This window comes from Mus caroli, unplaced genomic scaffold, assembly GCF_978045245.1.
Source record: "Mus caroli unplaced genomic scaffold, Mus_caroli_1 scaffold_10, whole genome shotgun sequence".
In the NCBI taxonomy this organism is placed as follows: domain Eukaryota; kingdom Metazoa; phylum Chordata; class Mammalia; order Rodentia; family Muridae; genus Mus; species Mus caroli.
In genome coordinates this window covers 89593567-89615954 of record NW_028227265.1, presented here as the reverse complement: position 1 = coordinate 89615954, position 22388 = coordinate 89593567, and the positions used below count along the sequence as shown (strand labels likewise).

The 22388-nt window shown below is 40.2% G+C and overlaps 1 protein-coding gene across 2 annotated transcripts in view; it reads left to right on the top strand.

Moving 5' to 3' along the window:
• Vps37a (VPS37A subunit of ESCRT-I) overlaps positions 1–22388 on the top strand; it is a 50943-nt gene that overhangs the window by 11242 nt on the left and 17313 nt on the right. The window contains exons 2-4 of one of the 2 annotated variants that reach the window (XM_085844007.1): positions 3634–3703; positions 5077–5191; positions 5874–5974. In XM_085844007.1, the coding sequence (XP_085700133.1) occupies positions 5147–5191; positions 5874–5974 (146 nt within the window). In that variant the 5' untranslated portion in view covers positions 3634–3703; positions 5077–5146. Of the gene's footprint in view, positions 1–3628; positions 3704–5076; positions 5192–5873; positions 5975–22388 lie in introns of both variants that reach the window. The other variant, XM_021169390.3, reaches the window with a different exon arrangement.

Here is a 22388-nt window from a genome sequence, read left to right as displayed (position 1 = left end):
TGTACAATAAAACTTAAGGTGTGACTACTTATAAACTCTTTTACAGAGTACATGTGCCCATGAGGGTGGGTTCTATACCAGGCTACAAAGTACATATGGCATCTCCCCTAAGGATGGGTAATGCTCTAGGGAGGGAAGAGTCTGAGATAATCATTCTGGGGAATTTGGGTGAGGTCTGCCTCCACAGATAGCAAAAAGGTCACCAGATCATTAACAAAACCCACTCTCAGCTTTCTGGTTGGTATGCAGGTATTTGATTTTATCTCCAACATTGAGGAGACACTCCTGTGTGATTAATATTCCTGGTGCTCTTAGTGCTTCTCTGTAAGTACAAGGACCTCAGGGCCCCAACACTTGTCACAGTTGCTATGTGTTCATCTGTATAGCTGCCTTGCTGTGTCTGGAGTGTTGTTTCCTTGTATTATCAACTACCTCTAGCTCTTACAGTCTGTTTTTGTTCTCCTTTTCACAATGGTCCCTGAGCCTTGGAAGGAGAAGGTTTTGATGTAGATGACCCATGTAGGACTGAACATTCCTTAGTCTCTTATTCTCTTTATCTTGGACAGTTGTAGGTCTCTATTAATCACCATCTATTGCAAATAGAAGCTTTTCTGATGAGGTTTGAGAGGTGTATTAATCAATGCATCTAACAATAACTCAGTAGGAGTCAGATTACTTCTATGTCATTTAGCTGTTCTCTCCTAGCCCTATGACCTGTTTAACTGCAGGTTCTTGGCCCTGTATTGGTGCTAGGTAGGGGTATCATGTTGTAGTCAGGGATGTGAATACAATCAGAAAGTGGTAGATTTTCCATTATGCTTGTGCCTCTATTGTACCAGAGCACATGCCTTACTGGCCAATTATTATTATAGTTTTCAGGGTTCATCGATGGATATGATTGATTACCTTTCTCTTCCAACCAGAGGCCCTATCAACATGGCCCAGCAGGTCGTTCTGCCTTAGGCCAAGCAAGTCTATTAAGAAACACAGCATCTGCCGGGCGTGGTGGCGCACGCCTTTAATCCCAGCACTCGGGAGGCAGAGGCAGGCGGATTTCTGAGTTCGAGGCCAGCCTGGTCTACAAAGTGAGTGCCAGGACAGCCAGGGCTACACAGAGAAACCCTGTCTCGAAAAACCAAAAAAAAAAAAAAAAAAAAAGAAAAGAAACACAGCATCTTATATACGGTTTTCAAGTCTGTGTGGGGGTGGGGGAGTTTGGGGCAGGCAGAGTCAGCAGAAAGCTATCATAAAGGGACAAAGTCAGCAGGAAGCTAATCAAGTAATATTGTACAAAAGGAACAAAGGATATCTCAAGTGTGTCACAAAGTGAGTGCAGGATGGCCTTGGAACTGATAGCCGTTGACCTTTGTGGGAGGAGTTGGGTTCCCAGGATCAGAAGCTGCAGCTTCCCGCACCCAACTCCCCAAGGTCTGGGCTTCAGGCCACTACTGGCCTTGCCATGCATATTCCTACTTTTAGACAAGGAATTACATTCCTTCTCCATACATCAGGGCCTTAGGAAAGCCATTGGCTCACCCTGGCTTCAGTACCTGTTACTAAAGACAACACACTTATGACATAGAACAAAGGAAAATCAAGCTGTTCCTGACCTGGAAGCTCCCTCCCTAGGGTTAGCTTTCCTACCTCTAGAAGGTTCTACAAATGCTCCAGAAGGAGAAAAGTAACCACCAAATTTCTTACCTATATCTTATTAGTGACAGCATCATTCCATAGAGTATTAGAGGAAAAAGCTTATTTACATCAGAATTGTTGTCCATGGCTTCATCCCAATTGTGGTTTAAATGAGAATGGCTCCCATAGGCTCATCTATGTGAGTGCTTGTCCTCAGTTGATGGTGGAAGAATTAGGAGGTATGGCTTTGTTGATAATGTTTCTCAACCTGTGGGTTGAGGACCCTTTAGGCTTAATGACCTTTTCACAGGGGTCAGTTAGGACTATTGGAAAACATATTTACATTATGATTCATAAGAGTAGCAAAATTACAGTTATGAAGTAACAGTAAAAATAACGTTACAGTTGGGGAGCACCACAACTGAGGAACTGTATTAAAGGGTGGCAGCATTGGGAAGGTTGAGAGCCACTGCTCTAAGAGGTGTGCCACTGGAGTGGGAATTTGAGGTTTCAGAAGTTTTCTCTCTCTCTGCCTACAGATACAGCACCATGCCTGCCTTCTGCCATACTCCCCACCACAGTGGTCAGGGCTGATCCTCTGAAACTCTGAACAAGACCATATTTAAGTGGTGTTTGTTTGTTTGTTTATTTGTTTTTAATAAATTGCCTTGGTCATGGTGTGCTTCACAGCAATATAAAAGTAACACTTAGGACAGCAAAAGTACATAAGATTTACATATTTGAGGGGCTAGGTCTTTATTAAAGACCTGAAAATATAATAGTCCAATATTGAGGAAAATAAGCTTTATAAAAGCTGTTAGTTTGAAATAGCTAAAATAACAGGAAATAGAACATTATGCATTTGCTAGTCCATTCAAAGATTCTTGAGTACTAAGTATCAACTACTGAGTACTACTTAGTGTGCTTTCCCTTAGAACAATTATGACTGTCAGCATTTCAGGTGAGTTCCCCCAGGCTCCATATTTCTTAGTAAAGTTTAGTTATAAACATGCCTATAATCAATAATAAGACAAACTGCTTGTAGGGTGTCAAATATAAGGGCTTTATATTGGAAATTCTTCTCTAATAGTGATAAAGACACCCAAAATAGTAGCTCAAACAAGATAAAAGCTTATTAAAATACATACACACATACATACATACATATATATGCTAAGACTTGTGTCAAAGAAGAAAAGTAAACAAAAATTTTACTAACAATTTCATACTCATCAAGGAGTCCAGCTACTTGGACTCAAGGAGACCCTACAAAGGGTCATGTGTAGGGTCACTCATGGCTTAAAGTGGTTATTACTGTGCAAGCGTGACATCCAGGGGGAAATAGGAAGAAGGCAAGAAAGCCAGTCAGAACTCCTAGTAGTTGCCTGTTCCTTCAACTCCATTGTAAGCTGCTTCTCTAGAACGCCACCTCACTACTAACCTATATTTTTATTGGATGGGACCAGAGTCTTTAACACCAGCTAATTACAAGAAAGACTAGAGTATGGCTACTCAGACTAAAATCAGGCTTCTTTGTGGAGAAGAGGAAAGATGGAGAACAGCCAGCAGCTGTTGTCTTGCCACTCCAAGGCACATTCATCTGGACTGCTGGGTTTAAGCAGTTAAGTCCGTAAACCTGTTAGTGGCGGTTTACAGAACTCAGATATTTGTTGACACATATTATTACCCAGAAGGCTTGCAGTTGCTTCTACTAATGATAAGTTGGATAAAATTATCTTAAATCTAAGATTAATTTGAGTTTTCCTCACCATCCTTCCCTTACACCTTGGATAGTTCAGAGTATCATTGCCTGAATATTTGGTAAGCCTTTCCAACTAAAGTAGTTTTCTTTCTAGATACAAGTTATAGCATATACCTGAGTTCTGTGATTAAAATAAAAACCTTTTAGTAGGCTATAGCATTTAACACTTGCATTTGATATTAATGGTTTTATAACAGTGATCTCTTTTTTCTTTTTCCAAATTTTCTCTTACAGTATAGCTGAAATACAAAAAGATGTGGAATACAGATTGCCATTCACAGTAAACAACCTGACAATTAACATTAATATGTAAGTATTGTTGGTTTCCATTTTTATATAATAGGTTTTAATTTTTGCTTTCTATCTTAACAGCCTGACAATATTAGTGTGAGAATAGAATTTTAATTTATACTTCATGTAGTAGGAACTTCTTTTGTTTTGTCTTTTAGTTAATATCAGAAATAAGCTGTTTAAGTGAGCTCATTCAACGTAACTATAACATAAAATAGTCCTAAGCTTAGTGAAGTAATAACTGCCGTGGCTCATTACTAACACATGGACATAGGAGGTCTTATTAAATATTAGTTCTCTGAATAAATTTAAGAATGGATATGTAGTGCAGGCAAAAAAATAATCAACTTCACAAATATGAGTTATGAGTCTGTACAGTAGCTTATAAATTAGGATAGATTACAGATGTCAACAAACACTCAGATTAGTTGGCTCCAAAGACCACTTATTGCCTATTTTACAAAACTATTTTAAAAATCTTTAGCTATTAAAAAAATAAACCAGACAAAATAAACAAACAAAATTTTTTCTAGATAAGTGAATTCATCTTATTTCTCTTCTAGTCTCCAGGTAGAGGTAGGTAGGAGAGGCCAACAAAATCGCAGTTTTAGTGTTTTGGGGGGTTTTTTGGTGTTTTGGTTTTTTTTTATAATGCTATCTACAAATAATTTTCATAGCAATATGTAAACAGAGACGTTTAAAAGGAAATATCCTGAGTGTTCAAAATTTGAAAAACAGTTCTTTATTTAATAAACTTCTATTAAAGTGTTTCACAAACTAACTTTGATTTTATAGTACTTGAAACAGTTTGAACTCTTTCACTTTTCTGAATTAAGAACTCTCTGTTCTTCAAAGTACATGATTTTACTTGAGAGTGAGAAGAGAGATGTTAGTGCAGCATTTCAGAGTTACATAAACGAAGGCTTAGTGATAAGTGATAGACACATACACAAAGATACACGCGCACCCACACACATGCATACACACAGCCAGAGCCGTCCTCTAAATAACCAGACAGAGTTTTACATCATTTACTTGTTACAAGGTGTGACCTAATTTCTAGCTGAGATGTTTTTATTCATTAAGTTATATTATCTTTGAAAATTCATTGGCATGCTAAAAAGGCTATTCTGCAATACGTGGTTTCTATATTACACATTAAAAAGAATCTATTGTATTGAATTACTATATCTTATTGCCAAAACATAACCTTTTATATATTTCAATCTGCTCAAATTCTATACTAAGGCACTTCTTACAAAAGAATTAATCCATGTAAGTCAATGTGAAAGTTTAATAAATTGCTTTTAAATAACTTGGTTTTAGGACTGTGGTCACATGCTGTACTTTCTTTCATTTGTTTGTGTGTTCCCGTGTCATTCCTTTTCTAGATTACTTCCTCCACAGTTTCCTCAGGAAAAGCCAGTGATTAGTGTTTACCCGCCAATCAGACATCATTTAATGGATAGTCAAGGATTATATGTTACCTCTCCATTAGTGAGCAATGTACGTATGTGCTATAGTTTATTTCAGAGTAATATAATATATTTATTACATTTTTATTATTCTTGAAATCTGAAATGTACAGACATTTTCATCTTGAAATTAGTAATTTTAAGTTTCCCTGGAGAATACTATTTACTTGAAGTTTTTGGATACAATGTGGTTGATTAATGTGACAAGGTAAAAACTTAATATACCCTGATTATTTACCTTTGGACAATCAAATTATTGTGAAGTGTGGGAATATTTTAGCCCCATTATTGATTGAATAGACTCTTAACTTGATATTTATAGTACTGATTATATTAGAAATTGTTGTAAGTCATGTTGATACAGTGCTCTTGTTTTTCTGTTTATTCTTTCTTATTTTATGTGTATGAGTGTTGTGACTCACATGTATGAAATGTGTGCATGCACCACATGCATGCAGGGCCCATGGAAGCCAGAGGTCATGTAGAACTGCACTTATGAATGTGAGCTGCCATGAAGGTGTGAGGAACTGAACCTGGGCCTCTGCAAGAACATGAAGTGCTCTGACCCACGGAGCCCCCACTTCAGCCCCCCATTTCTATTTATTCCTGCCTGCAAACATTGGTTAAGATTTAGAATGACATTTAGTCACAAGAAGTTTTGTTACCACTTTTTTGAGAGGGTTTCTATCATTATGTATTACTGTTACTTTCAGTTTACAATGCACTCAGATCTTGGAAAAATTATTCAAAGTCTTTTGGATGAGTTCTGGAAGAATCCTCCAGTTTTAGCTCCTACTTCAACAACATTTCCATAGTAAGTATACTAATAGTATGTAACCTTAGCACATACTTTCATTTATCACAATCAAAAAGTAGTTTAAAGAAATTGAAGTGATGTTTAAATGAGATTTCACCTTCATGCCCATAAGACCACAGTTCTCAGAAGGCTGTGTCATCTTTTTGTAGCTGACCGTCCACCCACCTTTGTGATGGTATTAACATGGCATGGCGCTATTCTTGCATTTCATATTGGCTAGTACTTATTGGTCTGTTACTATAAAAGATGAGGATTTTAATTGTTGGAACTTGTCTTCCTCTTCCTAGTGAAATTATATCTACGTAAGTCTATTTGATATTTTTGTTACATGACTCTTGAGTATTAAGCATTGCATAGCCAAGCATTCTTTTTAGCCTCTTTGTGTTCTGTCATACCAGGTAGGTAATTCCTAGGTTCTGTGTTTTGTTGGTGGGTTGTTTTGCTTGCTTGCTTGTATGTTTTCTTTCCCCCACTCTTCCTTGTTAGGTCTTCTTTCTGTCTCACAGGTCTCATCCAGTAACATCCCTTTATTGTTTCCCTCAGATTTTCCTTTGCTGGTGTGGCTTTAAGAAATATGAATGAGGTGAAAACTCACTGAATTCTCTTGGCTGGCAATTTTTGTTAGCCAAATATTAAGACCTTAGTGGAGGCTATCGGCTATTGCCATTGAAGGTGGCCTGGGTTCCCTCACAGAGTGACACGTGGAGAGAGGGCAGATCAGCCAGTAGAAACTGTGCTTCTTATTTAGATCTAGATGTGGGTGGGTGTTGCCATCATCATTTCTGCTGTGGGCTAAGTCCACTCGGGCTGGAAAGGGAGAAAATAAAAAAATCTTTCCCTCACTAGTGTGGAAGAATTGAAGAAAAGCCTGTGTTTGTGGGAAGTGTTCACCGGAAATCTTGCAATAGCTATTTTAAAAACCACAGTCTGCCATAGCTCTGATCACAAGAGTTCACCTCTGTCCTATATGCAAAACCACGTTCAGGCTTTCATAAGAGTTTTTCACAGATCATATTTTATAGACTGAGGCTCATGGTTAGATTTGACTTTCAGCAGAGGTTCTTCAGTTGTGTTCCTTAAGAACAGCTCTTAGACTGAAGAATGGTGGATTAAAATGACAAGATTGCTGCCCCACACATAGCAACATGCAATGGTAGAACAAGCCTGTGATACTCACTGTAGGTTACCCTACCCATACCGAGGAGATATAGGAATTCTGAAATCCGGCTGGGCTCACTGCTTGAATGGACCTATGGTTTTCTTTGTGGCAATGGCTGTTCATAAAATACAACTTGATTTGTTTCTACTTTTGGACCATTGTTTCCATCAGATACACTATGATTTAGTGGTTCAGCTCAAGTATAGTCTTGCCTTGGATGTGTGAAGCCCTGATTTTGTCAGAAAGGTGAAAGGAGAAAAGAGAAATACATCAGATATATTTTCTTTTCTTTTCTTTTCTTTTTTTTTTTTTTTTTTTTTTAAGTGTGTGTCTTAGTTAGGATTTGTACTGCTGCAGTGAAAATACCTTGATAAAAAAACAAGTCGGGGAGGAAAGGATTTATTCATCTTACACTTCGAGATCATAGTCCACCATTGGAGGAAGTCAGTGTCCGGGTCCAGCCTCGACACAGGGTCGGGGTTCTCAACTGGAAGCAGGGATATCTGGAAGGCTCATAATAAACACACAGAGACTACTTTTCCGTTAAAAACTGACAGGCAATTTTTCTTTTTTTTTAATTTTTAATATTTTTTTATTATGTATTTTCCTCAATTACATTTTCAATGCTATCCCAAAAGTCCCCATACCCCCCACCCCACTTCCCTACCCACCCATTCCCATTCTTTTGGCCCTGGCATTCCCCTGTATTGGGGCATACAAAGTTTGCGAGTCCAATGGGCCTCTCTTTAGAGTGATGGCCGACTAGGCCATCTTTCAATACATATGCAGCTAGAGACAAGAGCTCCGGGGTACTGGTTAGTTCATCATGTTGTTCCACCTATAGGGTTGCAGATCCCTTTAACTCCTTGGGTACTTTCTCTAGCTTTTCCATTGGGAGCCCTGTGATCCATCCGATAGCTGACTGTGAGCATCCACTTCTGTGTTTGCTAGGCCCCAGCATAGTCTCACAAGAGACAGCTATATCTGGGTCCTTTCAGCAAAATCTTGCTAGTGTATGCAATGGTGTCAGCGTTTGGAAGCTGATTATGGGATGGATCCTTGGATATGGCAGTCTCTAGATGGTCCATCCTTTCATCACAGCTCCAAACTTTGTCTATGTAACTCCTTCCATGGGTGTTTTGTTCCCAATTCTAAGAAGGGGCACAGTGTCCACACTTTGGTCTTCATTCTTCTTGAGTTTCATGCGTTTAGCAAATTGTATCTTATATCTTGGGTATCCTAAGTTTTGGGCTAATATCCACTTATCAGTGAATACATATTGTGTGAGTTCTTTTGTGATTGTGTTACCTCACTCAAGATGATGCCCTCCAGGTCCATCCATTTGGCTAGGAATTTCATAAATTCATTCTTTTTAATAGCTGAGTAGTACTCCATTGTGTAAATGTACCATAATTTCTCTATCCAATCCTCTGTTGAGGGACATCTGGGTTCTTTCCAGCTTCTGGATATTATAAATAAGGCTGCTATGAACATAGTGGAGCATGTGTCCTTCTTACCGGTTGGAACATCTTCTGGATATATGCCCAGGAGAGGTATTGCTGGATCCTCCGGTAGTACTATGTCCAATTTTCTGAGGAACCGCCAGACTGATTTCCAGAGTGGTTGTACAAGCTTGCAATCCCACCAACAATGGAGGAGTGTTCCTCTTTCTCCACATCCTCGCCAGCATCTGCTGTCACCTGAATTTTTGATCTTAGCCATTCTGAGTGGTGTGAGGTGGAATCTCAGGGTTGTTTTGATTTGCATTTCCCTGATGATTAAGGATGTTGAACATTTTTTCAGGTGCTTCTCTGCCATTCGGTATTTCTCAGGTGAGAATTCTTTGTTCAGTTCTGAGCCCCATTTTTTAAAGGGGTTATTTGACTTTCTGGAGTCCACCTTCTTGAGTTCTTTATATATATTGGATATTAGTCCCTTATCTGATTTAGGATAGGTGAAGATCCTTTCCCAATCTGTTGGTGGTTTTTTTGTCTTATTGATGGTGTCTTTTGCCTTGCAGAAGCTTTGCAGTTTCATGAGGTCCCACTTGTCAATTCTCAATCTTACAGCACAAGCCATTGCTGTTCTATTCAAGAATTTTTCCCCTGTGCCCATATCTTCAAGGCTTTTCCCCACTTTCTCCTCTATAAATTTCAGTGTCTCTGGTTTTATGTGAAGTTCCTTGATCCACTTAGACTTGACCTTAGTACAAGGAGATAGGAATGGATCGATTCCCATTCTTCTACATGTTAACAACCAGTTGTGCCAGCACCATTTGTTGAAAATGCTGTCTTTCTTCCACTGGATGTTTTTAGCTCCCTTGTCGAAGATCAAGTGACCGTAGGTGTGTGGGTTCATTTCTGGGTCTTCAATTCTATTCCATTGGTCTATTTGTCTGTCACTATACCAGTACCATGCAGTTTTTATCACAATTGCTCTGTAGTAAAGCTTTAGGTCCGGCATGGTGATTCCACCAGAGATTCTTTTATCCTTGAGAAGAGTTTTTGCTATCCTAGGTTTTTTGTTATTCCAGATGAATTTGCATATTGCACTTTCTAATTCGTTGAAGAATTGATTTGGAATTTTGATGGGGATTGCATTGAATCTGTAGATTGCTTTTGGCAAGATAGCCATTTTTACAGTGTTGATCCTGCCAATCCATGAGCATGGGAGATCTTTCCATCTTCTGAGATCTTCTATAATTTCTTTCTTCAGAGACTTGAAGTTTATATTATACAGATCTTTCACTTCCTTAGTTAGAGTCACGCCAAGATATTTTATATTATTTGTGACTATTGAGAAGGGTGTTGTTTCCCTAATTTCTTTTTTCAGCCTGTTTATTCTTTGTGTAGAGAAAGGCCATTGATTTGTTTGAGTTAATTTTATATCCAGCTACTTCACCGAAGCTGTTTTTCAGGTTTAGGAGTTCTCTGGTGGAATTTTTAGGGTCACTTATATATACTATCATATCATCTGCAAAAAGTGATATTTTGACTTCATCTTTTCCAATTTGTATCCCTTTGATCTCCTTTTGTTGTCGAATTGCTCTGGCTAGGACTTCAAGTACAATGTTGAATAGGTATGGAGAAAGTGGACAGCCTTGTCTAGTCCCTGATTTTAGAGGGATTGCTTCAAGCTTCTCACGATTTACTTTGATGTTGGCTACTGGTTTGCTGTAGATTGTTTTTATCATGTTTAGGTATGGACCTTGAATTCCTGATCTTTCTAAGACTTTTATCATGAATGGGTGTTGGATCTTGTCAAATGCTTTTTCTGCATCTAACGAGATGACCATGTGGTTTTTGTCTTTGAGTTTGTTTATATACTGGATTACATTGATGGATTTCCGTATATTGAACCATCCCTGCATCCCTGGGATGAAACCTACTTGGTCAGGATGGATGATTGTTTTGATGTGTTCTTGGATTCGGTTAGCAAGAATTTTATTGAGGATTTTTGCATCAATATTCATAAGGGATATTGGTCTGAAGTTTTGTATCTTTGTTGGGTCCTTTTGTGGTTTAGGTATCAGAGTAATTGTGGCTTCATAGAATGAGTTGGGTAGAGTACCTTCTGTTTCTATTTTGTGGAATAGTTTGTGAAGAACTGGGATTAGATCTTCTTTGAAAGTCTGATAGAACTCTGCACTAAACCCATCTGGTCCTGGGCTTTTTTTGGTTGGGAAACTATTAATGACTGCTTCTATTTCTTTGGGGGATATAGGGCTGTTTAGATCATTAACCTGATCTTGATTCAACTTTGGTACCTGGTATCTGTCTAGAAACTTCTCCATTTCATCCAGGTTCTCCAGTTTTGTTGAGTATAGCCTTTTGTAGAAGGATCTGATGGTGTTTTGGATGTCTTCAGGATCTGTTGTTATGTCTCCTTTTTCATTTCTGATTTTGTTAATTAGAATGCTTTCCCTGTGCCCTCTAGTGAGTCTGGCTAAGGGTTTATCTATCTTGTTGATTTTCTCAAAGAACCAGCTCCTTGATTGGTTGATTCTTTGAATAGTTCTTCTTGTTTCCACTTGGTTGATTTCGCCCCTGAGTTTGATTATTTCCTGCAGTCTACTCCTCTTGGGTGAATTTGCTTCCTTTTGTTCTAGTGCTTTTAGGTGTGTTGTCAAGCTGCTAATGTGTGCTCTCTCTAGTTTCTTTTTGGAGGCACTCAGAGCTATGAGTTTTCCTCTTAGAAATGCTTTCATTGCGTCCCATAAGTTTGGGTATGTTGTGGCTTCATTTTCATTGAACTCTAAAAAGTCCTTAATTTCTTTCTTTATTCCTTCCTTGACCAAGGTATCATTGAGAAGAGTGTTGTTCAGTTTCCACGTGAAGGTTGGCTTTCTATTATTTATTTTGTTATTGAAGATCAGCCTTAGTCCATGGTGATCTGATAGGATGCATGGGACAATTTCAATATTTTTGTATCTGTTGAGGCCTGTTTTGTGACTAATTATGTGGTCAATTTTGGAGAAGGTACCATGAGGTGCTGAGAAGAAGGTATATCCTTTTGTTTTAGGATAGAATTTTCTGTAGATATCTGCCAGATCCATTAGATTCATAACTTCAGTTAGTTTCACTGTGTCCCTGTTTAGTTTCTGTTTCCATGATCTGTCCATTGGTGAAAGTGGTGTGTTGAAGTCTCCCACTATTATTGTATGAGGTGCAATGTGTGCTTTGAGATTTACTAATGTTTCTTTAATGAATGTGGCTGCCTTTGTATTTGGAGCATAGATATTCAGAATTGATAGTTCCTCTTGGAGGATTTTATTTTTGATGAGTATGAACTGCCCCTTCCTGTCTTTTTTGATGACTTTGGGTTGGAAGTCAATCTTATCAGATATTAGAATGGCTAGTCCAGCTTGTTTCTTCCACCATTTGCTTGGAAAATTGTTTTCCAGTCTTTCATTCTGAGGTAGTGTCTATCTTTTTCTCTGAGATGAGTTTCCCCTAAGCAGCAAAATGTTGGGTCTTGTTTGTTTAGCCAGTTTGTTAGTTGTTGCGGCCCGCCCGCGGTCCACAACACGAACGGTTCACTGAGAATGGCAGTTCCCTGCAAAGAGAGGTAACTAGATAGGGCGGAAGAAACAATGGAGTCAAGACAAGACTCTGATCAAGACTCAATTTAATATTTCCAGACACTCAGTTTATAAAGGAAGGGGGAGGGAACCCAATTTCCCGCCAAGTAACTCAGGGTCCAGTAGCAGGACGAACACGTGTGTGACTCCAGGCAGCAGAGGGCAGGTTCCAGCAGTGGGCGTGGCAGGACGAATGAGCCGGTAGCTCCACCCTAGAGCAGGCAGGTTCCAGGCTGGGGGGAAGGGAGACCACATTTCCCCCCATTAGATAACAAAACAAAAATAAAAAAGGGGTGGCCTGTGGCAGAAAAATTATCTATGTTCAATAGTTCTGCCTGAGTTCCTAGGGCTAAAGAAAAAACCTATTTCCGTGGGATTCCCTAACTATTCTAATGGTAAACTGTATCTGGCTGAGACTGTCTTAAAAGCACTGACTGAAATACCAGCACTGGGCTGTAGGCTCTGACTTTATAATGCTAATTAGTGCTGAATAGGTAGCTACCTGTTTGCCTTTTAAGTAGGGCTTTGGAACCCTGGCTGAGTTTAGCTAAACAATTTTAGAATAACACTGAACTGATAATTATCCACAATTTTGGGTGACAGGCAGGGGGACAGTGAGAAGAGGTTAAGACTGGCTGGCTCCTAGTACAAGGCCAATTGGCTTTTTTATTTTTTGGGTGGGAGGCAGTGAAGGGCCTGCTCTTACAACAGCAAGGTCTCCAATCTCTCTCCCCCCTATTAATTAAGTTTAAATAGGCAATGCTTAACAGAGGTGATCAAATGATTTTCTCATCCGTAGATGAGTGGGCCTTTAACCTTGACTTGGGTGGACATTAACCTGATTCCTCCCGTGAGTATTGTAACAACTCACATCTGTGGCTCTTGGTATCTTTTGGGGAGGGGAGGCAGAGCCGTAAGTATTTTGGTTTTTAGCTGGAGTCAGATACCAACCTCTTTCAAATCAGGTGTGTCGCACAGGGAACTCAGAAACGGTCAAATTGGACCTTCCCTCCGCAGTGATCTCCTGCGCCAAGCGGTACCCATACCGTATTCATATGATTATGAATCAGTATCGCAATTCTGAGTTATTGCGAGGCCTCTATGTGAGACTTGTCAACCTCAGATTTAGCAAGGCCTAGACAAGAATTATGTCAGTATTAACACCATTAATTTTGGTTAAAATAGGAGCTGAAAGTCTTTCCTCTTCATCCCTGTTATTCCCAGTAGCCTGAGGAACTAAGGACACCTTGCAGTAACAGCAAGGGTGAAAAGCCAGAGGCCAGTCAAGGGACTAAGCCTATATCTATCAAAATAAGAACTAATCTTTGTAAATATATATGAAATTTCTACTTCCCTAGCTCTCCTGGTAAATCTAAATCTTATCTTAGACTGAAAAGCCACATGCTGGGATGTCCCTGGAAGGGAGATTAGCAGAACCACCTGTTTGCTCTTAGGGGCGGGGCGGAGAACCGGAGAATGTAGATTGACCTGCTTGAGAGAAGGAAGAATACTAAACAATTAGAGTGTAGTAATGTAAATTTTCTGTTTGGAGAAGTCAAGGTACTTTACTTAGATGCAAATTGTAAAGCTAAAGTTAATCTCCGGCCTCTTGTGGGGGAGCCGGCTCAGAGAGTAGCAGGAAAACAGCTTTTTTTTTTTAGGAGCTTCAGTTTCCAGCTGAATTTTAAGCAAAAGAGGAATTTTAGTCCTCAAGGTGATACTTATAAGATTTGGAATGTGCGTTCATCTGACTAATTAATCTCTCGAAAAAACACAAACCGAGCCCTTTCCCAGATTAGAACTGGATCTGTACCCTTCCATTTATTAGTCAGGGCGTCCTTCCATTTTACCAATGCATAAGAATTAGAAGTAACTGGGTGCCAGTGGCGTTCCGCTGCAGACTGACCTTTAATGTCAGTTTGCAAAAAGTTTAGGACAAATAAGGTAAAGGCAAGATGAGCCTTTGGTGACCTTGGGGGAAATGCTCTGAATTAACTTTGCTAGGTAATTTAGAATATAGGAATCTCTAATAATTGAACTGAATATTAGACCAGTCTAAGATTGAGTTAGAATGGCTGGTCACACTGAAGAAGAGTGAAAAATCATTATGACTCTATTAAATGACTAATTTTACTAAGTCTGAATATACAGTCTCTGATGTACTATTGCCATAAAGTTAAAAGGCTAGAAGCTAGTCTAAACTGGAAAAATGACAAGCAAGGATGGATCTAAAACATGAATTTAATCTTTTAGTCCTTTTAATCAGGACACTGAGTTAACTTACCTGTCAGCTCAGCACACGAATTACCAATATGCTTCTGTAGAGTTCTGTGGAGAGAACCTGTTTTTCCCTTTCCTAATAAGGTAGCTGTTTTAGGATCAATTTATAAGCCAATAAGTAGACCCTTTTAAGATACTAAAAAGCATTTATTAAATTTGACATTTTAATCTCAAATTTTGAAAATAAAGGTATGTTTTAAATAGTGTGCATGGAAATGCACTAAATAGTATATATGGGGATACAATTTCTCTCTTTTGTCTTTTAAGAGGTTAAAGTTTAAAATTTTACAATATCTAACCTTTTGAATTAATAACTTTTTGGACAAAACATTTTAAATATTTGGCTGTAAAGGGGCAGTGACTGATTGCACTTTCAATTATTTTTCTTAAGGAACGGTTGTAACTAGAAAGCTAGAAAAGTTATTAAGAGTCACACGTGCATAATTTATTTATTTATTAACTAGAAATATGTATAAGCAATTGTAAATTTGAGAATTAATAGTATCTGAGGGACGAACAATTTTAAGTAATTATGAGCTCAGAGATATAGCATTGACTATCAATATAAATTAAGGTTTGATTGTTCAGCATTTTAAAACACCATCTACAGCACACAACCAGATTATTTGTGCTGGAATAGGGGCAACTGTGTCTTAAGACTCCGCTCCACAGCAGCTAGTTGGGCCCACGTGGGCTAACGATCGGCTGGGAGGATGAGAAAAATGACTTTACAATAATGTTTTTTCTGGCCAAAGAATTGTCTCGGGCACAACTAATTTTTAATTACCAATTAACAACAATTATAAAAGCTTTCTTTATTTTTTGTAAAACCTTTTGCAGCAAACCAAAACACCAAATAACAAAAGGATACTGTCTCTGAATCTTTTGGGTGAGAGCAAGGATTTAAGGTAAACTTCCCTTGAGAAGCATTAGTTAATAAAATACTTTTCACTTAGGAAACAATATATACTGAAAGATTAAAACTTTTGGCTTCTTGTAAAGAAGCAGAAACAATAAACATTTTTCTTACATAATGTAAAGCTATATTAGCCATACATAGAGGCAAAATTTTCTAGTGATTACCAGTTTACTAGAAGCAAAAATCTTTGAATTTAAGCATTATTTTAAACATTTGAATAGATCTGTAACACTGTTAAAAAGAAATTTTCTTGAACACAGGGAAAAACTTTTTTAGGCATTGTTTGCAAAACAAAAGAAAGGGCCACAAGCCGCTCTGGGACTGCCCAGAGCCCTGTATTGACTCAAAGGTAAAATACTTTTTAATTTGAGCATCAATCTTAAATTTGCAATCAAACTTCAAGCTGCAGTCAATGGAACAATGGCAGTTTTAACCATAATTTTTAAGTTTTTGTGCAAGGTTAGGATAATACCTACAACTTTGGGAAAGCAAAACCTATGTTTAAAACAATTTATCACTGTTAAAATCAATATTAGAAGCATTACTATCATATTACGAAGTTTGGATATCAATTAATACCTATGAATACCTATTAAAGCAAGCTTTAACGCTTTAATAAAGAGGCATTGCTTTATATCTTATCTTAAATTTTACTATTTAGGATAGGAACCACATTAATCATTATCTAAACTAGAAATATCTTAAGAGACTCAGCCTCTAGGGCTGCCTTAGGCCACGTGTCTGGTTTTTGGCTGAAACACGTGGCAGCTCTCGGCCTTGCAGATAAAGTTTTTTATACCATTTTTATTATCCAACATAAAACATAGAACATTCATTCATACAGACTGGACACGAACATACATGAATTGAACACGAGAACAGATTGGTGCACCAGACATAAACAAGACACAAAATGGGGCAGAGTACTCCTGCTATTTGGGACAATTTCCTCCCTCATGATGCAGTTTTTATAACTGCGGCAATCTGCCTGTATTAATTTCCTTTTAATAAACCCTTTCCTTTCTCACACCTAACAATGTAGCTTTTTTCTAGCCACGGCCTACCGCCTGTGCCTAGCTCCTCTTAAGCTTCACTGCTGAACCTAAGTGAACCAGCGCTCGGGCTTAACGCTGTCTCAGCTTAGCCCATACCTTCTCCGGTATGAATTTCCTTTATCCTTAAGCAACTCCTGAAAACTAAACACAATTGCCTGATCCATGATTTTGAACCCTTCTTTCTTCCACCTAAGCAGTTTTCTAAAAAACTGCGGCACACCGCCTGTCTCCGTATCTAGTTCCGATTTACGAACTGCTGACCCCAAGCAGAAACAGTGTTGGGTCAGCACTGCTTCAAACTTGTTCGTATCCTACTGCATCCCCAGCAACACTTTCAAAACTGAAATTTTTTAGGCTAGCGCTAGCATGTGTACCTGTCCGTTGCTCCGATGCTCCTCCGATACGAAGATTCTTTCCTTTCTTGTGGAGCTCCACACAGCAATCGTTTCTCTTAGCATCTCTCTGCCATTCTTCAGGTCCCAGTTCTGGCGCCAACTGTTGCGGCCCGCCCGCGGTCCACAACACGAACGGTTCACTGAGAATGGCAGTTCCCTGCAAAGAGAGGTAACTAGATAGGGCGGAAGAAACAATGGAGTCAAGACAAGACTCTGATCAAGACTCAATTTAATATTTCCAGACACTCAGTTTATAAAGGAAGGGGGAGGGAACCCAATTTCCCGCCAAGTAACTCAGGGTCCAGTAGCAGGACGAACACGTGTGTGACTCCAGGCAGCAGAGGGCAGGTTCCAGCAGTGGGCGTGGCAGGACGAATGAGCCGGTAGCTCCACCCTAGAGCAGGCAGGTTCCAGGCTGGGGGGAAGGGAGACCACAGTTAGTCTGTGTCTTTTTATTGGGGTGTTGAGTCCATTGATATTAAGAGATATTAAGGAAAAGTAATTGTTGTTTCCTGTTATTTTTGTTGTTAAAGTTGGCATTCTGTTCTTGTTGCTGTTTTCTTTTAGGTTTGTTGAGGGATTACCTTCTTATTTTTTCTAGGGTGTGGTTCCCGTCCTTGTATTGTTTTTTTTTTTTTTCTGTTATTATCCTTTGAAGGGCTGGATTCGTGGAGAGATAATGTGTGAATTTGGTTTTGTCGTGGAATACTTTGGTTTCTCCATCTATGTTGATTGAGAGTTTGGCTGGGTATAGTAGCCTGGGCTGGAATTTGTGTTCTTTTAGTGTCTGTATAACATCTGTCCAGGATCTTCTGGCTTTTATAGTCTCTGGTGAAAAATCTGGTGTAATTCTGATAGGCTTGCCTTTATATGTTACTTGGCCTTTTTCTCTTACTGCTTTTAGTATTCTGTATTTAGTGCATTTGTTGTTCTGATTATTATGTGTTGGGAGGTATTTCTTTTCTGGTCCAGTCTATTTGGAGTTCTGTAGGCTTCTTGTATGTTCATGGGCATCTCTTTCTTTAGATTTGGGAAGTTTTCTTCTATAATTTTGTTGAAGATGTTTGCTGGTCCTTTGAGTTGAAAATCTTCATTCTCATCCACTCCTATTATCCGTAGGTTTGGTCTTCTCATTGTGTCCTGGATTTCCTGGATGTTTTGAGTTAGGATCTTTTTGCATTTTCCATTTTCTTTGATTGTTGTGCCGATGTTCTCTATGGAATCTTCTGCACCTGAGATTCTCTCTTCCATCTCTTGTATTCTGTTGCTGATGCTCGCATCTATGGTTCCAGATTTCTTTCCTAGGGTTTCTATCTCCAGCGTTGCCTCACGTTGGGTTTTCTTTATTGTGTCTACTTCCCTTTTTAGGTCTTGGATGGTTTTATTCAATTCCATTACCTGTTTGGTTGTGTTTTCCTGCAATTCTTTAAGGGATTTTTTTGTGCTTCCTCTTTAATGTCTTCTACTTGTTTAGCAGTGTTCTCCTGTATTTCTTTAAGTGAGTTATTAAAGTCCTTTTTAATGTCCTCTACCATCATCATGAGATATGCTTTTAAATCCAGGTCTAGCTTTTCAGGTGTGTTGGGGTGCCCTGGACTGGGCGAAGTGGGAGTGCTGGGTTCTGATGATGGTGAGTGGTCTTGGTTTCTGTTAGTAAGATTCTTACGTTTAACTTTCGCCATCTGGTAATCTCTGGAGTTGTTATAGTTGTCTCTGTTTAGAAATTGTTCTTCTGGTGATTCTGATTACCGTCTATCAGCAGACCTGTGAGACAGGCTCTTTCCTCTGAGTTTCAGTGGTTAGAGCACTCTCTGCTGACAAGCTCTCCTCTTACAGGGAAGGTGCACAGATATCTGGTGTTTGGACCTCCTCCTGGCCGAAGAAGAAGGCCCAAAACAGGACCTTTCCCAGATGCTGTGTTGCTTTGGCAGGTCACAGAAGCTGTCAGCTTCTGTGGTGCACACTCTCACCTGTGCAGACTAAGTTCCTAAGTTCGGCGGAGTCCCAGATCCAAGATGGTGCTCCCTTCTCCTGAGGCAGAGGGCTCCCGTGCAGGGCGGGACCACTGTCCTCCGGCTGGGAGGGTGCCGGATGTCTGCGGCCCCAAAAGGGTGCTGCCTCAGGGGCTCTGTGACTCCCGCCTGTCCCCGAAGCTGTCTGCCTCTGTGGTCCTCACTCTCACCTGTGCAGACTAAGTTCCTAAGTTCGGTGGAGTCCCAGAACCAAGATGGCACTCCCTGCCCCTGAGGCAGAGGGCTCCCGTGCAGGGCGGACCACTGTCCTCCGGCTGGGAGGGTGCTGGATGTCTGCGGCCCCAAAAGGGTGCTGCCTCAGCGGCTCTGTGGCTCCCACCTGTCCCAGAAGCTGTTGGCCTCTGTGGTGCACACTCTCACCTGTGCAGACTAACGGCAATTTTTCAAGGGTTAAAGTTGCTCTCTCTCTCTCTCTCTCCTCTCTCTCTTTCTCTCTCTTTCTGTTTCTCTTTTTCTCTGCTTTCTTTCTTTCCCACTTGCTCACCCACAGCTTGAGCCTGCACACACTCTGCATTCTCTTGTGCATGCTGTACACTTTTCTTTTCTTGAACTTCCACACTCCTACACACCTCTCTGCATTCCCCTTTCACTCACACACACTCTTCACACACACACCACATGCACTCTCTTTTCACTCACACACACACACTCCATATACTCTCTCCACTCACCTCACACACACCTCATGCCCACCTCACTCTCTCTCTACTCACTCTCTCACCTTTTTCTTGCCCCCAGACTTTTATTGTTACTCCAAAAGCAGGTAGGAAAAAAAAAGACATTGTATAATCATTGCCAAATCAAATTCAAAAGAATAACCACATCCCACAAAGATTCAAGAATTACAGTTGTTTCCAAAAGTTTCAAGCTTCCCCTATTCCCAAGAATGTGGCCAAAATAATACCAATTGCAAACTTATCATTATTTAAACTTTAACTTTTGACTTATTATACTTCAGAGCTCTGAGCTACTTGCATTTTTCCTGTGACCCTCTAATGACAAATGTGGGCAAAGCTGCCAGGCAGTGGCCAGAAAGACTCAGGTTAACCCTTAACTCAGTAGTTCTGCTAGCTTTCTGCTTCTGCACATTGCACACAATGACTCTCCTAAGAGTCCCAGTGTTTTGACTTAGTTTTACTAGGATATAATTTTATGTTTTCTATACTTGCTTACCCAGGAACCACTCTTAAATGTTGTGCAAAATTTATTTCATAATTTCAGTAGTTTTTTTTTTCCTTTCTTGGGATCCCAATGTTGGTTCTATTTCATTTTCTAATAATTTCTTCAAACTTTTTTTGCAAGTCAAACATTAATCTGGAACTGCCATTGTGCAGTTATTACATTGTTTCCAAGATGAGAGCACACAGCTTGCACCTGGGCCATTAGGACTGTGCTGTGCTGTGCTGTGCTGTGCTGTGCTGTGCTGTGCTGTGCTGTGCTGTGCTGTGCTGTGCCCCATGTCTCAATTCTTAATTGTTGAAGAATCATTACATCAAGGAACATCTAGTTTCACAGAATTCATGAGAGTAGAAGGAAAAAGATGTAGGGAAGTCAGATATAATAGAATAATCATGCATACCAAGGCCAATTGAAAAGCAGTCACGCACAAATGAAATCTATACAGCCGTTGTCCAGGGTTAGGAGAAATGGGAACAACTGTTCTTTACAAGTAGCTGCCACAGGTTACTGAGATGTCTCCATCCCTGCCTACTGCAGGCAGTCCTATTTCAGATGGCATGTCCCCTGGAGAGATGTGTCTCCTGTTTCTCGGGGTCCCAGATGCCATCCTTTTTTACAAGGAGCTGCTGCGGGCTTCTGAGATGTCTCCATCCCAGCCTGCTGTGGGCAGACCCTGTCTTGGTATGCTCTTCCCAGCAAGTCAGGACAGGAACTCAAGCAGGGCCAGAACCTGGAGGCAGGGGCTGGTACAGAGGCTGTGGAGAGGTGCTTCCCATGGCTTGCTCAGCCTACTTTTTTAAAGAACCCAGGACTGCCAGCCCAGGGATGGGACCACCCACAAGGGGCTGCCTCCCCATCCCTGTCCCCACCCCACATTGATCACCTATTGAGAAAATGCCTTACAGCTGGATCTCATGGAGGCTTTTCCTCAACTGAGGTTCCTTCCTCTGTGAAGACACACACACTACCACCACACAGTACAGTGTGTTTGTGTGCATGTATACATGCAGGTACATGAGCGCGTATATGTGGGGGCCAGAGGCTGATGTCAGATGTCTTCCTTATTGGAGGTCTCATCTTATTTTTGATTCAGAGTTTCTCATTAAACCTTGAGCTCATCAGTTGGCTAGCTGGGCTGGCCAGTGAGCTCCATGAATCCTCATCACCCATCGTTCAGTACTAGGGCTACAGGTGTATGTCTCTGGACAAGATTTTAAATAGGTGCTGGGAATAACAGCTTAAGTCTTCATGCTTATGCACCAAGTACTTACTGACTCGGCCATTTTACCAAGGCAGCCATCAGATATGTTAATAGTGTAGAATCTATAAGGAAGAATCTATACAAGGAAGAGAGCAGTGTTTACAAGAAAGTACTACCTAAAATCTGAAATATGCTAATAGGAGGCCATATCGAAGCTCTTTGTCATTTTTAAGTCTCAATGTTTATCTTTCAAGATAAAATGCCTGTCACAATTTCTAACCACATGCCTTTCAAGCTTGGCCACTTCTCCATCAAGAAGAAAAGCATGTTCTCTTCCCTCAAATCTAGTCAGTAATCAATATGTGTGTGTGTGTGTGTGTGTGTGTGTGTGTGAGAGAGAGAGAGAGAGAGAGAGACAGACAGAGAGACAGACAGAGACAGACATAAACAGTCAAAGAGAGAGACTGTCTCCCAGTCTGCCTTCAAGGACAAAGGCACTCCTGCTGCCATAGACACTGACCTGTATAAGGTTCTCAAGAGACACACAGCAGAGAAAATAGAGATTTGAGAGTGACAAGAGAGTGTAGTGTCCTACACCTTTAATACTAGCACTCAGGAGACAGGCAGGCTGATCTCCATGAGTAGGAGGCCAGCATGGTCTGTACAGTGAGTTCTAGCCCCTTGAAAGCTATGTAATAGGCTTATCTTCCTCCCTCTCTTATCCTTCTCCTTCCCCCTCTCTCCCCAATCCCTCTCTGTTTTTTTAAGACTGGGTTTCTCCATGTATCTCTGGCTGTCCTGGAGTTCACTCTAGACCAGGTTGCTGCCTCTGCCTCCTGAGTGCTGGGATTAAAGGTGTGGAGCACTACCACCCAGCTGAGGCTCATCTTAAAAGGGGAGTTGTATAGAAATGGCAGGAGATGAGGTCATACAGGGAGAGAAATCAGAAAGAGGAGGATCTAGGGCAGGATTCAAAGGTATATATCAACAAGGAACATGTAATGAATGTGGCAAGGGAAGGTCAAAGAGAGGCTTAGCCCAGAGCTTATAGCATCTAGACTACAGCAGGAAGTCTGTAGGCAGGCAAGACTCAGACAGTAGGTGAGAACT